The following is a 13,575-nucleotide window of genomic DNA, read 5'->3' as shown; positions in this document are numbered from 1 at the left end:
GTTGACTTCAGGCTCAGACATGCTTACAATACATGACTTGGGATGGACTTAGCTTGACAGGGTTCAATTCAGGCTCAAGCCAAGCTTGGCTGAGACCCTACTCGACTCAGGCAGCACTCAAGCTACGGATTTCCCGACTTCAGCTCGACTACTTTTACTCTGTTTCTCAGAGTAATTACCCGTGGACATTGTTTTCTAAATTGTATTTTTCCGTACCATGTTCAACGTAACATTTTTCTGCATTATGCTATTTTACTGCTGCATGAAAAGCTTTTCCATAACGTTTAGTTCCAACAATGAACGTAAATTAGCCACAGATTCATGCAAAGGGATACTAAACTGACGCAAAGGCCTTTAATTCACCATCAAAAGTTTCTTAAAAATATCATTAGACTTAATGTTTGTCATCTATATGGACCTTCAGGTAAAATCTCAGCAGAACCTCAAATTAGTCTTTGGCTTATTAGAGGCCTTGAGGAGGTTCAAGAACTTCAATCATCAACCTTGCAATGAAATTAGCTACTTTGGAAGTTGGTGGACAAAATGTAGGACCTAAAAATAGAAAGAAAACGGTGTCGTTTGCCCACTAGAGACGGCGTTGTGAGAGCCTAACCATCAGGCTTTATGGTCATCAACTCTGATGACTCATCTAAATTTAGACCTTAACTTTCCTTAAGGGGGACCATCAACTCTGATAAATCATCTAAATTTAGACCTCAACTTTCATAATGGGGCCTGATTTGTTTAATTATTGATGTATTGAAATGTTCAGTGACATCACTCTTCGCTATTGATATATCATTTTATCATGCATATTATTTAGTAAAAATTATGCTTGCTTCTGTCAGGAGAGGTTGCACGATTGCTACGCAAAAAATTGAACATAGCTTGCATTTGTTATTGTTTGGCGTCATGCATATCAGCTATGTTTTAACTTGCCCTTGAACAAACCTTGGAATTGCAAAAAATCTGGCGTCAGAATCTGAGTCTTAAACCAAGGAATAATTGAAGAAAGAAAATTTAAAAAAACCATAAAATACTTAAATTACGAAAGACTCACTTTGCAACAACTAAAAGGGATGAAAGACTCACTTTGCAACAACTAAAAGGGATAACTGGAGCAACTCCATTTATCTTACCAAATACAATTCTTATTGCTCGGTTGATTTTGATATGAATAATATGAAGAACAGCCCACCATACTTCTGCTGCATATCTTTATCACATATTTGACTTACTTGGCCGTTCTTACTGAAACATGAGGGAGTTGAGATATTTTCCTTAAGAGAATGTTGTTCAGAATTCTGATAAATTTTTTTTTGACTGAAACTCTTGATCATTAGGTATCTTGAGATTTTGACAATATAAAATATTCTGACTGACTGCAACTAAGGGAATCTCATCAAAGAATAGTAAACTAAGAGAAATTTCTTCATTTGCAAAATGATACTAGTGTAGTTCCTTGATAAGCTTATTAGGTCTCCATATGAATTAAAATATATATTTTCATGTTGAAAAGCTGTCCAGCCTCCCCCCCCCCCGCGCGCTATCTCATCTTTTATTTGCTGATGATTGTCTTCTTTTATGCAGGGCTAGGATGCGGGATGCGCGAGCGTTGAAGCAGATTTTAGAGGTTTACTGTGAAGCATCTAGTTAGCAGGTGAACTTCCACAAGTCTGCTATCTCTTTTAGTCCGAGTACGGAGTTGCGACTTCGACAGGAGATCCAAGCATTGTTTGCGATGGGAGAGCAGGAGGGGACGTGGTGCTATTTAGGGGTCCCGATCTCCGGGTAAAGACTACGTGTGCCCGAGTGCCACGAGGTGGTGCAGCATATCCAAGAGCGGCTGGAGGGTTGGAGAGCGACGTCGCTATCCATGATGGGCAAAGTGACATTAATCAGATCAGTCCTATGCTCCGTACCAGTCTACCTCATATCCCACACCGTCGTCCCGAGAATAGTGCTGTCGAGGATCGAGAGGGTTATCCTGGGGTTCATCTGGGGGTCTTTTGGTGGTGGCCACGGGGTGCACCTCTTGTTGCTTGAGAGTCGATTTGTCTTCCAACCCGAGCCGGCGGGCTGGGGGTGCAGTCCCTATTGACGAGGAGAGACGCTCTGATCACCCGGCATGCGGCTAGATTCATCCTGGAGCCCCAGAGTTTTTGGAGTCAGGTGATGGCATCGCAATATGGTCCGGCTCGGCTTGGCGAGGTTCCGGCTAGGCGGCGACGGTGCTCCCCCTTGTGGCGGGAGATCAACAGCTATGTGCTTTGGATTTTGTCTCATTGCAGGTGGTTGATAGGTGATGGATAGAGCGTGGACGCAGTGGCAGACTCCTGGGTGGACTCACTTTCAGTAGGGCGGTGGCCGACCATGATTAGCATCGATGCCCCGGGAGGATCCGATCAGTACCAGTTCCAGGCTTTTTCGGCCTTGATATACGGGTATGGAGCTCGACATGCAGATCTAGAGTCAGGGTTGGTGATGTACTCAGCCTTCTTCGGAGTGCGCAGGACACAGGGGTCGACTGTGCCTGGGTCTGGCGTTTCGGTCTGCACCCCCGGGTGGCCTTATTTCTCTAAAAGGTTGCCTAGGGCAGGCTACCGACGCGACTAGTTCTAAGCAGTAGGAGTATGTAGATCCATCCCTAGTGCCCCTTCTGCCAGGCAGCTGAGTCAGTGGACTATGCATTGTTCCAGTGTCACCGTGCGAGGAGGATTTGGGAGATTGCCAGGGTTTCCCCCGGAGGCTGGCGTGACTCGACGTCCTTTTTGCAGATGACCAAAAGGTTGGCGGCATCCCCACCCTCTTGGCAGGCGACTACAGTAGTGACCTATGTGGCGTATCAGATTTGGCTATCCAGGAACACGTGGGCATTTGGCAAGAGCTGTACCCCTCCGTGGATCGTCATTGAGCGAGCTTGGAACCAGGCAGCTGAGGTTATTCAGTCGCATCATTCGGATAGACCTTTGACAGCTCCGAATACCTGGGGCTCTTACTTTACTCTTGGAGCATGCCGCACGGTGTTTTTTACTTGGAAGCCCCCACCTCCGAGTTTCCTCAAGGTTAATTTTGATGGATATGTATTGGATGGTGGGAGCAAGGGAGGCGCGGGCTTCATTATCAGAGGCCCGGATTCCAGAGTTATTGCGGCGGGTGGCTGCCAGATCTTTGACACATCGGTCCCGAGGGCAGAGTTGAAGGCAACCTGGCTTGGCTTGAGGCATGCCCAATGTTGCTTGTCGGCATGCGCTATAGTGCTAGAGGGCGACTCGGCGACAGTTATTAGCTGGATCTAGCAGAGTGTAGGTGGTGTGGGTGAGAGCCACCTGTTACTCAGGAACATTAGGGCTATGGTGTGGGGGAGGGTTGGTCGTTCAGGTTAAGCATGTGTACCGAGAGGCTAACGGGGCAGCCGATTGGTTAGCCTCATATGTGGCTAACTATTTTGGTGAGACCCTATAGCTGAGAGCGGAGGATCTATCCGGAGTACTCCGGGCCTTATTATCTTTTGACTTTTTTGAGTGTATTCGTACCCGCTAGGTATGATGCACCCGCTCCAGCAAAAAAAAAAAAAATTATCCAGTGATTTTGGTCTTTGCTTCTAAAACTTATGTTTCCTAGTTGATAAAACAATCTTTTGGCTTCTAATTGTTGGGAAGAAATGGGGAGTTCAATTCCAGCCAGGAGAAAGTTTTGATATACAAGTCGCAACTCAATTCAACTCAAAAACTCGAGCCATGAAATTTTGGTTCTAATGAAATATATCTATCCGACTACCTTCTACCTCCCGTTAATTGATCCGTTGGGACTAAACCTCACATGTGATTTTTAGCATTTTCTTCCTTCATGCGGAGCCAATTTTTTTAACTCTCCTTCAGACCAATCCACGACTACTCTCCGAGTTCCACGCTCATTTTTAATTTTTTCGCATGAACCACATGTTATCACTTCAACTTAAGAGCCTGTCAATCTTGCATGCACCACGTCTTACACCATGGCCACCACGACTCATCAATTAGATATTACCATGCTTCATAAGAACTACAAATTCGAGCTTTTTTATAGGCTTGAGTGTTTGCCCCGGATTATCTTCTTCTTTTTTTTTTGAGTACGTAGAAGGGAGGTTAGACCATCCACTTTTATTTAGATGGAAGCTTGCCCAGGATTGTCAACTATTGGCTCTGATATAATTTGTTATGGAGAAGAGCTAGGGAAGTTTGAGTCCAACTAAAAGGAGGTCTTGATATAAAAATCGAAATTCAAATTAACTTAAAAACTTAAGCCGTGTTAAGTTTTAGGCCCAATCATTTATATCCATCCATCTACCTCCCAGTAATTTTTCCATGTAAGAATTAATCTTGCCTGTGATCCCTGCATTAGTTGTTTTCAACCATGATTATTGCTCGTGATCGCATCTGCGCATACTATGTATTCAGTATAAAATATGGCATAGAAAAGCTTTCCCGACCTTGATGGACTTTACATTGAATGTGTGAGCCTAGCATTCCGCTTAAGCCTCTTGGTGGGTTGTATTAGAGACCTGAATGCGAGTCCCTCTTCCATCAGGGTTGGCAGGGTGTTTATCCCCTGTAAGGCTTTAGTTTGGATTGGCCAGTTGCTTGCAATGTGATACACTGTAGGGTCTGAGCGGTGCTCGCTGGCTATAGACCTTCATAGTTCACAGTTCATAGCAAGTTGGCAGAATATTATTGATTGGCCTTTGGGAATAAAGGGACGATCTCAACTAAAGTTCTTATTTGTCACTCGGTCTGGACTCACTTCTCTTAATTTGCTAATGCTGCTTCATGTCTGATATGTCCCTCACTTATTCATGAAATTTTTAGTTCTATTTGTTGGCTTATTGATGTTTCTGTCATGCTTTACATGTTTTCTAATTGTAAGCTCAAGTTATGTCTACCTTAATTTCAACCCATTTTTTGTACTTCTTCCTGCCTCCATTAGGTCCGGTCTAGAGTTGAATCAGACGGGGTTGTTGGAGGAAAAACTACTGCCTCCTGGTTGGGTTGTCCCTGTCTTTGTTGAGGAGTGCTGTTTGGTCACTTTTCCTTCCCAACTTTATTTGAAGGTAAAGGAACCAACAAAAATTTATATTTCCAAACACAGATAGCACCTTCCCATCTATTTTAATTTCATTAATATATACCTCTCTTTTATACTTCAAAATTAAGGCAAAAGGCTCAGAAGAAGTAATAGATTGCTCATCAGAAGATCCAAAGCCTCCTAATTAATGGAAAATTTCTCACCAAACCACTCTCGAACCACCCGAATCCTGAGTCCCTTTCTCAACCCCCTCCGAATCCGCCCTCACCTTTGTTCCCTACAACAGCACAAGCATTAGCCCAGGTGCTAAGCAAAGTTAGGTGGTGGATAGCAACCTCAGCACCAGAACTTTGCTCCTATTACAATCTCCAGAGCCATCACCTCTTCTTCTAACTCATGGGCATCTGTAAGTGAATCCAGGTCCCCGGAGGTCTCGTAAGGAGGATCTGAACCAGGTTGATTTGCCTTGTTGTGCTCACTTCTCTCGAGTTGCCATGCAGCTTCATATATCGCCGAGTATGAGGCATGTGACGGTGTTCCCAGGGAAGGGGGTGAGGGATTTCATCAAGGTTAAGGTCGCGCCGAGGAAGCTTTCTTATAGGATGGTGTTCTACTCACTGCTCTTTGTCACGTTATTGCTCCGGTTTGTGTTCGTGTTGACGGCAATAGACACGATCGAGGGAGAGACCGAGTGCTCCTCTTTAGGTAGGGGCTTCTCGTGACTTTTTTTTCTTGCGTTATGTGTGCATGCATGAAGTTTTCAAGAAGACGTCATAATTAGTAAGGTTTCCATGACGAGTTGCCAAATTACATTCCTCCAATAAACATATTTTTGTCGTGAAATTCTAACTCAGCGTTGCTGTATTTTATAATTGTAGTAAAAAGTATTGTATTTCATGGAACACGTCCATCCAGTTGAACCTACGTTAAGCTTCTTGCATGCAACCAAACATTGTAGGCATCTTTTGTTTTTTGAGAAATATAAACATTGAATGCATGGAAACACTCTATGTTATTTAACCAAAAAACTGTGCTGTATTTCTCAAACATGTATATCTCCGCTTTAATGAAGATATTTACAGTTCTGAAGTTTTAAATGAGTTTTGGTATCTTCACATCAATTACAACAATTGTTTTTAAGGACTAATACCATCAATCAGATAGGCTTAGGTAAAGTCTCTTGGTGGTTATATTAAAAATATGCGATGAATCTCACCATCACCAAGGTACGGAGGGTTTAATGCTATAAATTAATGGGGGGCTAACCCCATAATATATTCCAGCGCTTATGTCATGCCTCTTTCCACCAAAAGTAGCTATGAAAATAAGAATCAAGCTTTTCTTACATATATATGGACTTGACCTGATCAATGGATGTGCTGTAAACATGCCTAAAATTAGCTAGCAAGACACCCAGAAGATAAAAATGGACTTTTTATCTTGACACAGACTCTTCCTTGAAATCACTTCAATGGGTTACGGACGTGGTATATCGTTGGTCCAATCTAGAGAGAGAGAGAGAAAGAGAGAGAGAGGGGTAGCAAATTGATGTGGCATAAGATATCTATTTAAGCAGTAGTTAGGACTGAGCAATATCAGGGCCCTGTATCCCTGTTACCTTGTACTTTTAAAGGGCGCAAAGATCTTGCCTACGATGGCAATGCTAGATTCATGATGTCCAAATTTTAAGCAAACATTTAACTTTTGGTGTAAATTATTTGATGATACCACCAACCCAAAAATTGACGGATTACTCTCAAAGTTTTCTGGCCTGTCACAAGATGAATCGAATATCATAGGACCTAAAACACTTTCTTTTTGAGTCAACACACTTCCAACAGCCCTTAGCAAAGCTGATGCTAAAATATGTACGTAGTCATCTTAGGTTTATGGTCTTCATCTAAGTTGGTGAGGAAGGTGGGCAAGAGAGAACATGGGACCTGAAAAGTTGGCGTAAAAAATAATTCCATATAGGCGGGGTAGCTCGTCATCATTTCTTTTCCTGTTTTCTTTTATCTTTCTTTGACCAAAGGTTAGACTGCTAAGTACGTATAACTCATAGAAAGCAAGGTTGGGCAATATCTAGTTTCTTTTTCAACATAAAGGATTTCTGCCCCACAAAAAAGAAACTTTTCCCCTTGCAATCGATTTAATGGACACTTTTTAGATGCCTAAGGCCTTATTTTCCTTGTTACCTATTTTCTTTTGAACGAAATTTACTATACCTAATTTCTTTTGAACAAAAACGCGTATCCTTTCTTTGTTCCATGTCAAGTGCTTATTTAAGGTATTTTATTTGTTTGGCTTATGTTGCAGGATGTGTAGGCAAAAAGGTAGGCCCAAGAATATGGGGCAGAAGGCTTGAATCCTTGGTAACAAATCGTCAAAACTTAAACATCAAAATTCACTCTCTTCAAATTCGACATGAAGAAACAAAATTATTTATTATTGCAGAAAGTTCCTGAGGAAATATATCGAGTGCTTGAAGAAGGTGAAATCGAAGAACCTGAGCCAGGATCCGACATTCCTCAAACATTAGAAGACTTTGTTGCAGAGATGAAGAGCAACAGATCAGATGCCAAAACCTTTGCCTTAAGGCTCAAATCCATGGTACCTTGACTCTTAATCCAAAATATAGAGGCCCTTAAGCAAGAAAAAAATTGAAAAAAAAAAATTGCTGACCGTTGACTTCTGAACGATGACGTTGACCATGACAGATATCGCTTCTAGAACAAAGGACCAGAACTGCCAAGATCCAGGAGTATCTTTACCGCCATGTGGCATCCACCAGCATCCCCAAGCAGCTCCATTGCCTGGCTCTGAGGCTGGCCCAGGAGCACTCCACCAATGCTGGGGCCCGGCTCCAGCTCCCAGCCCCGGAGCGGGTACCGGCGCTCGTCGACCCATCACTCCTTCACTTCGTCCTCGCCTCCGACAACGTTCTCGCCACTGCAGTCGTCGCCGCCTCCCTCGTCGCCGCCTCCCTCCACCCAGGCTCGGTCGTGCTCCACGTGATCACCGACCGGAAAACGTACGCGCCCATGCAGGCCTGGTTTTCGCTGCACCCGTTGGAACCGGCGGTCATCGAGGTGAAGGGGCTGCACCATTTCGATTGGCTCGCGAGGGGGAGGGTCCCGGTGATGGAGGCGATGGAGAAGGACCGGGCGGCGCGCTCACAATTCCGAGGAGGGTCATCGGCGATCGTGGCCAATGTTAGCGAGAACCCTGTTGAGGTGGCAGCCAAGTTGCAGGCTTTGAGTCCAAAGTATCAGTCCGTCATGAACCACATTCGCATCCATTTGCCTGAGGTCAGTATAAAGCAAGTGTTACTTTGTTTCAACTTGCAAGCATCAGGGTGCACGCCTCATGAGTCATGACTTAGGAGACCAGTTAGACCCAAACAACGTCTGGCTCGTCTTAGATGGACTAGGCCCAATTTTGAAGGTAATCTACACAATTTATGGGAATGAGGGCCCAAACATGTCTAATCTCGTAGAAAATAATATTTCGGCATCAAAGGATGCTTGACATTCCCGCATCAAAACAATGGTTGGAAATGCTTCTGATTAGGTACGTACAAGTGTGCAGGGCTTAAGAAAATCGTCAACTTTTTAACTACTCATTTGATGGTGTTCAACTTGTTGGTATGAGAGTTGGAGTAGGTGACCCCTCTATTTTTTGTTATTTTTGTTGGTAACATTTCAGCTTTTGGTGACATGGTTGGTGGTTTTGCCATCATTTTCCTCAAAAAATAAAAATCAAAGTTGGTAAAGGAAGTTGAGAAAAGTAAATCAATTTCCTGGTTGGTGAGCTTTGGATGTGGAAACTACTGCACGTTCAAAAATTAATCTTCCACGTTTTACATGGAGGCGGCTCGATCCCTTTTGCTAATTAAAAAGGGGATCCCAAGCATTTGGAGACAACAGACTATTAGAACATAGTTTAACGGTTAACTAAGGCATGCTTAAACCAAGAAGCTTCGTCTATTGGCTTATTTTTGTAGTCATAAGTTAGAGCTGATTAATGTTTGTTCCCGCAGACAGCCCAACCCATTGCCAAACAAGTTAGTTCTGATGAATTTTTTCCTAGTTGCGACTTTCAATTCTCTCTTACAATTAAAACGAGAATGGCTAATCACATAGATCTTTTCATAATATGATTTTATACTTCGATGGATTCACTTCTTTGAATTACGATGTATAAATATTGGATGTCTACATGAACACTGCAGTTGTTTCCAAGCCTTAGCAAGGTTGTCTTTCTTGATGATGATGTTGTCATCCAAGCCGATCTTTCGCCCCTTTGGGACATCGATCTGCATGGCAAAGTAAATGGTGCAGTCGAGACATGCAGAGGAGCTGATAAGTTTGTGATGTCAAAGAGATTTAGGAACTACTTAAACTTCTCCCACCCTTTAATTTCTGAAAGTTTTGACCCCAACGAGTGTGCTTGGGCATATGGTATGAATATCTTCGATCTTGATGCATGGAGGAAGACAAACATAAGTCAAACTTACCATCACTGGCTTCAAAAGGTATGCTTAAAGCTTCTATAACTTAATTAGAGCTTATAAGCAGTTTCTTCTTCATCATTTTCTTTTCCTAGTTGCACCTATATCTCTAATTGATGTCTCTTTCACTCTTTCTAGAACTTGAAATCAGACTTAAGTCTATGGCAGTTAGGGACCCTACCGCCTGGCTTAATAGCATTTCATGGCCATGTTCATGTTATTGATCCCTACTGGCACATGTTGGGCCTTGGATACCAAGAAAACACCACCACAGCCGATGCAGAAATGGCAGCGGTCATCCACTTCAATGGTAGAGCTAAGCCTTGGTTGGACATAGCATTTCCTCATCTCCGGCCTCTCTGGACAAAGTACTTGAATTTTTCAGACAAATTCATTAGAGGTTGTAACATCAGAGCTTAGCAAGATGGATTTCTGAGAGACAGGGAGTGGCAATCACGACAATGACAAAGAAATCGCCACAAGGAAGAGCTGAAATGTGGATACAAGTGAGAGGAAAAGAGACCGGGAAGGCTTGAGGTCATGGAGTGAGATGATGTAGGATTTGTCCAGAGGAGTAGGAGCTCCTGGATTTGTGATGCTTCAACACTGAATCAAACTTCTTACATTCTTTTTTCTTTTTCCTTTGCTCTAGGAAAGATTTAGTGTTTTCGGATGACCAACATCTGGTTCTGTACATTGATGGATGCGATCATATTTTCAAAATAAGAATGATCAAAAAATTAATAAAATTATGTTGTTATCATTTCATTGATGCACCCAACGAATTAAAAAATAGCGTCTGAATTTGTACTTAGAAGGTAAATCTCTTCAACCAAAAAAAATAAGGCAGGGCAATTCTTATTTCCTAAATCTTATTTATTAAACATCAAAGGAAAAATATTTAGCTAAATTTGGGATAACCTCCAATAGGTTGTGCTTCTTTCTGAATTTTCAGCTGCTCAAATATTTGGTGGGATATTCTTGCCTAGTATTTTCTGATTAGCATTTTGAAGTCCATCACAATTTTGGCCTTGACAACCCCAAAGTAGACTGATGAGACTGGACTCAATTGTCAATTACCAAAGCTTGGAGTATTTTCAGGAAGGCCAGTTATGGCACCAAGTATCAATTCTTGTAAAATGTTCCGAAGTAACACAATTTCAGAGAAGGCTTCTTATTGACTGCATCCAGTGAGAGGCCACAAATTTCTATCACTATGTTGGCAACAGACTGAACTTAAATTGCAAGAACCAAGCCATAAAAGCTACATATTTCATATGCACTAACATATCACAAACCACAAGATAGATTGGTTTTCTTAGAATATTGCATTATAAGTCATGTATTATTTTATTAATTTATGAAAGCAGACAAATATAGAACATAAGAAAAATAGATGCTCGAGCATAGATAACTTATACCAAGGTTCTCGAACAGAAATTAGAATTACGACACGATGCTGCAAGCAATTTGCTAAAACTCACAATAATATTCTGCATGTGTTGGACTAAAAATCTTAGTATCATCCAGATGTTCACACAAGAGTAAGTTGGCTAGAAGTGAAGCCTTTCTTGTTATCCAAGCTATAATTGATGAGCTATCCAACTTGCATCTTTTCTGTGTAGATATGGTCCTGGACAAATCTTTGTTGAAAAAGGCTGTTGCCGCTAAGCGGAAGGCCATAGAGAGCGGATCATCTTTGCCTACCAAAAAAACTTATGCTGCCTTGACTTCTCAAGCAGGTGGGGGCACAATTGAAGATCCTTGGGCTGAGCCCGAGGTGGAATTGTCCTCCCCGAGGACCGAAAGAAGATGGAGAGTGGTTTGGTGAGTGCCTTATTTGAGGGGGCCTTCAAGGGAGTCATTAAGGTAAGCTCCAAGCTATGGTCCACTAATTCCTTTCAACTCCGTCTCATCACTAACCTAGTCTCTATTTGTAGAATGTTACTCTAACCGTGCTAATATAGGAGAGGTACTGAACTCTCCAATAGTCTCCTCCGAAGCTCAAGCGAGCGCTGCACAAGGCTGGGAAGAGGGTGGCTAAGTCCGAGGCCAAACTGAAGGCCATGGAACTCAAGTTGGAGGGTGTAGAAGGCTAGCTTGAGATAGATTAGCTCCAAGCTACCGAGGCTAAGAAAGGGTTGCAGGCAACTATGCCTGAGGAGAGGCCCTCCGAGCTATGGAGAAGTACAAGGACTCGAAGACCTATCAACAGGAGCTTACTGCAAACTTGGCTGACTCTTTTTTGCGTGGCTTCTGTGATTGCAAGCACTAGATGGCGAGGGTCATCCCTAAGGTCGACCTAAGCTGCCTCAGCCCTATCACAGAGGATAGCAGCGTTGGTGCTGAGGAGCTAGAGGAAGAAGCAAAAAAGCAGCAGGAGGGTGCTAAGGAGTAAGAGCAATAGAAAGAGAATACTACTGATCTCCTTCAGCCTATTGCTGACCTCCCTCTGCCTACCGCAATTGAGGATCCCACATTAGGCCCTAAGGAGTAGGCTTTCATGCAGGTCTTCTTCTTAGTCTTCTTGGCATTGCTGCGGAGGCATAGGATGAGGTGGAGGGTAGCTTCCTAAGCTAGGTGACCTTGCTGGAGTGATCGATCTGGTACAACTGAAGCACATCCAGCTTGACTTTTTTTTTGTAATGTTTTTTCATTATGAAGTCTTTCGTAAGGATGCTCAGTCATCAAGCTGACCCACTTTGTAATCAGAATCATTAATAAAATTAATCTTTTTGTTCATACCTCACTTTCTTTTTTGGATACTTGGATTTTCACTCAAGTGACTGAGATCGTCTTATGGATGCCGAAGTTACCTCGGCTAAGCTGAAGTAACTTTAGGAACAAGCAAGCGCGTAATCATCCCAATAGGCATTTAGGTCGGCTCTTCTAAGACCAAGGTATGGGAGTGTCCTTCGTAGGTCGTCGGGCATTTGCCCCCCATTCTTAGCGCTATTAGGCCAAGGTTGGAGACTTCAATTCTTTATGGGCATAGGCTTGTAGGCCAGAAGTATCCGAAGATTTAGCTCTCTAACACCGTGGATTTGTATATTATAGACTCACAAGCTAGAAGTGCCTAGAGTTTTAGCTCCCCTGCCACCTTGGACTCGTAGGTCATAGATTCATTGGTTGGGTGTACCCATAGGTTTAACTCCTATGATTCCAAGGACTCATAGGTCATAGCTTCATTGGCCAAAAGTACTTAGAGATTTAGCTCTCTTAATGCTAAGACATGTATGTCATCGATCAGTTGGCCAAAAGTATTTAAAAGTTTAGCTCCCATTATGCTAAGGATCTATAGGTTGTAGCTTCATTAGCGAGGAGTGCTCGAAGGTTTTGCTCCCCTAATGCCAAGGACCCAGAGGTTGTCAACTTGTTAGAAGGGAGTACTCAGAGGTTTAGCTCTCATGATGCTAAGGTCTGTAGATTGATAGTCTTGAGGATACATCCTACTTCTAATGCTTTGCAAGATGGTGTTTGAAGGAGAGTTGAAACACACTTTATTAACCATCAATAGTAAAAGATACAAAATTCAGTATTTACAATTCTTATTGATAGTACACTCTAAGATTGTTAGAGTTCCAAGTTTGTGGTATAGGTGCCCTGTCCAACTTCGCAAGTCAATAGGTGCCAAGACTGACGACCTTGGTTACTCCATACGGCCCCTCCTAGTTTGGTGCTACCTTGCATGTTCTACTTGTTCTATGACCTCAACCTTTTGGAGCACAAGATCTTCAGGTTGAAATAGCTAATCTTTAACTTGAGAATTGTAGTACTGGGCAAGTTGTTGTTGGTATGTTGCCATTGGGATCTAAGCTTGCTTTCGTATCTCCTTGAGCAGATCAAGATATGCCCCGAGTTTGTCAGAGTTATTTGCTCATCATAGGCCTCTATGCTATGAGATTGTAAGCCTATCTCCACGGGAATGACCACTTCCATGCCGAAGGCAAGGTTTAAAGGTGTCTCCTCGGTTGGTGTCCATTGAGTGATATGGTAGGCCC

The 13,575-nt window shown here is 42.8% G+C and overlaps 1 protein-coding gene across 1 annotated transcript; it reads left to right on the top strand.

Moving 5' to 3' along the window:
- The first annotated feature begins 5,267 nt into the window (after nt 1-5,267).
- Nucleotides 5,268-10,342, top strand: LOC103714840 (probable galacturonosyltransferase 12). The gene is made up of 6 exons (XM_008802271.4): nt 5,268-5,769; nt 7,381-7,436; nt 7,519-7,674; nt 7,782-8,372; nt 9,296-9,598; nt 9,713-10,342. The coding sequence occupies exons 1-6, from the start codon at nt 5,559-5,561 to the stop codon at nt 9,992-9,994; spliced, it is 1,599 nt and encodes a 532-aa protein (XP_008800493.1). The 5' UTR covers nt 5,268-5,558; the 3' UTR covers nt 9,995-10,342.
- The last annotated feature ends 3,233 nt before the right edge of the window (nt 10,343-13,575 follow it).

This window comes from Phoenix dactylifera, unplaced genomic scaffold (assembly GCF_009389715.1).
Source record: "Phoenix dactylifera cultivar Barhee BC4 unplaced genomic scaffold, palm_55x_up_171113_PBpolish2nd_filt_p 000511F, whole genome shotgun sequence".
Lineage (NCBI taxonomy): Eukaryota > Viridiplantae > Streptophyta > Magnoliopsida > Arecales > Arecaceae > Phoenix > Phoenix dactylifera.
Note: the sequence above shows the minus strand (reverse complement) of the source record. Positions and strands in the feature narration are given on the sequence as shown.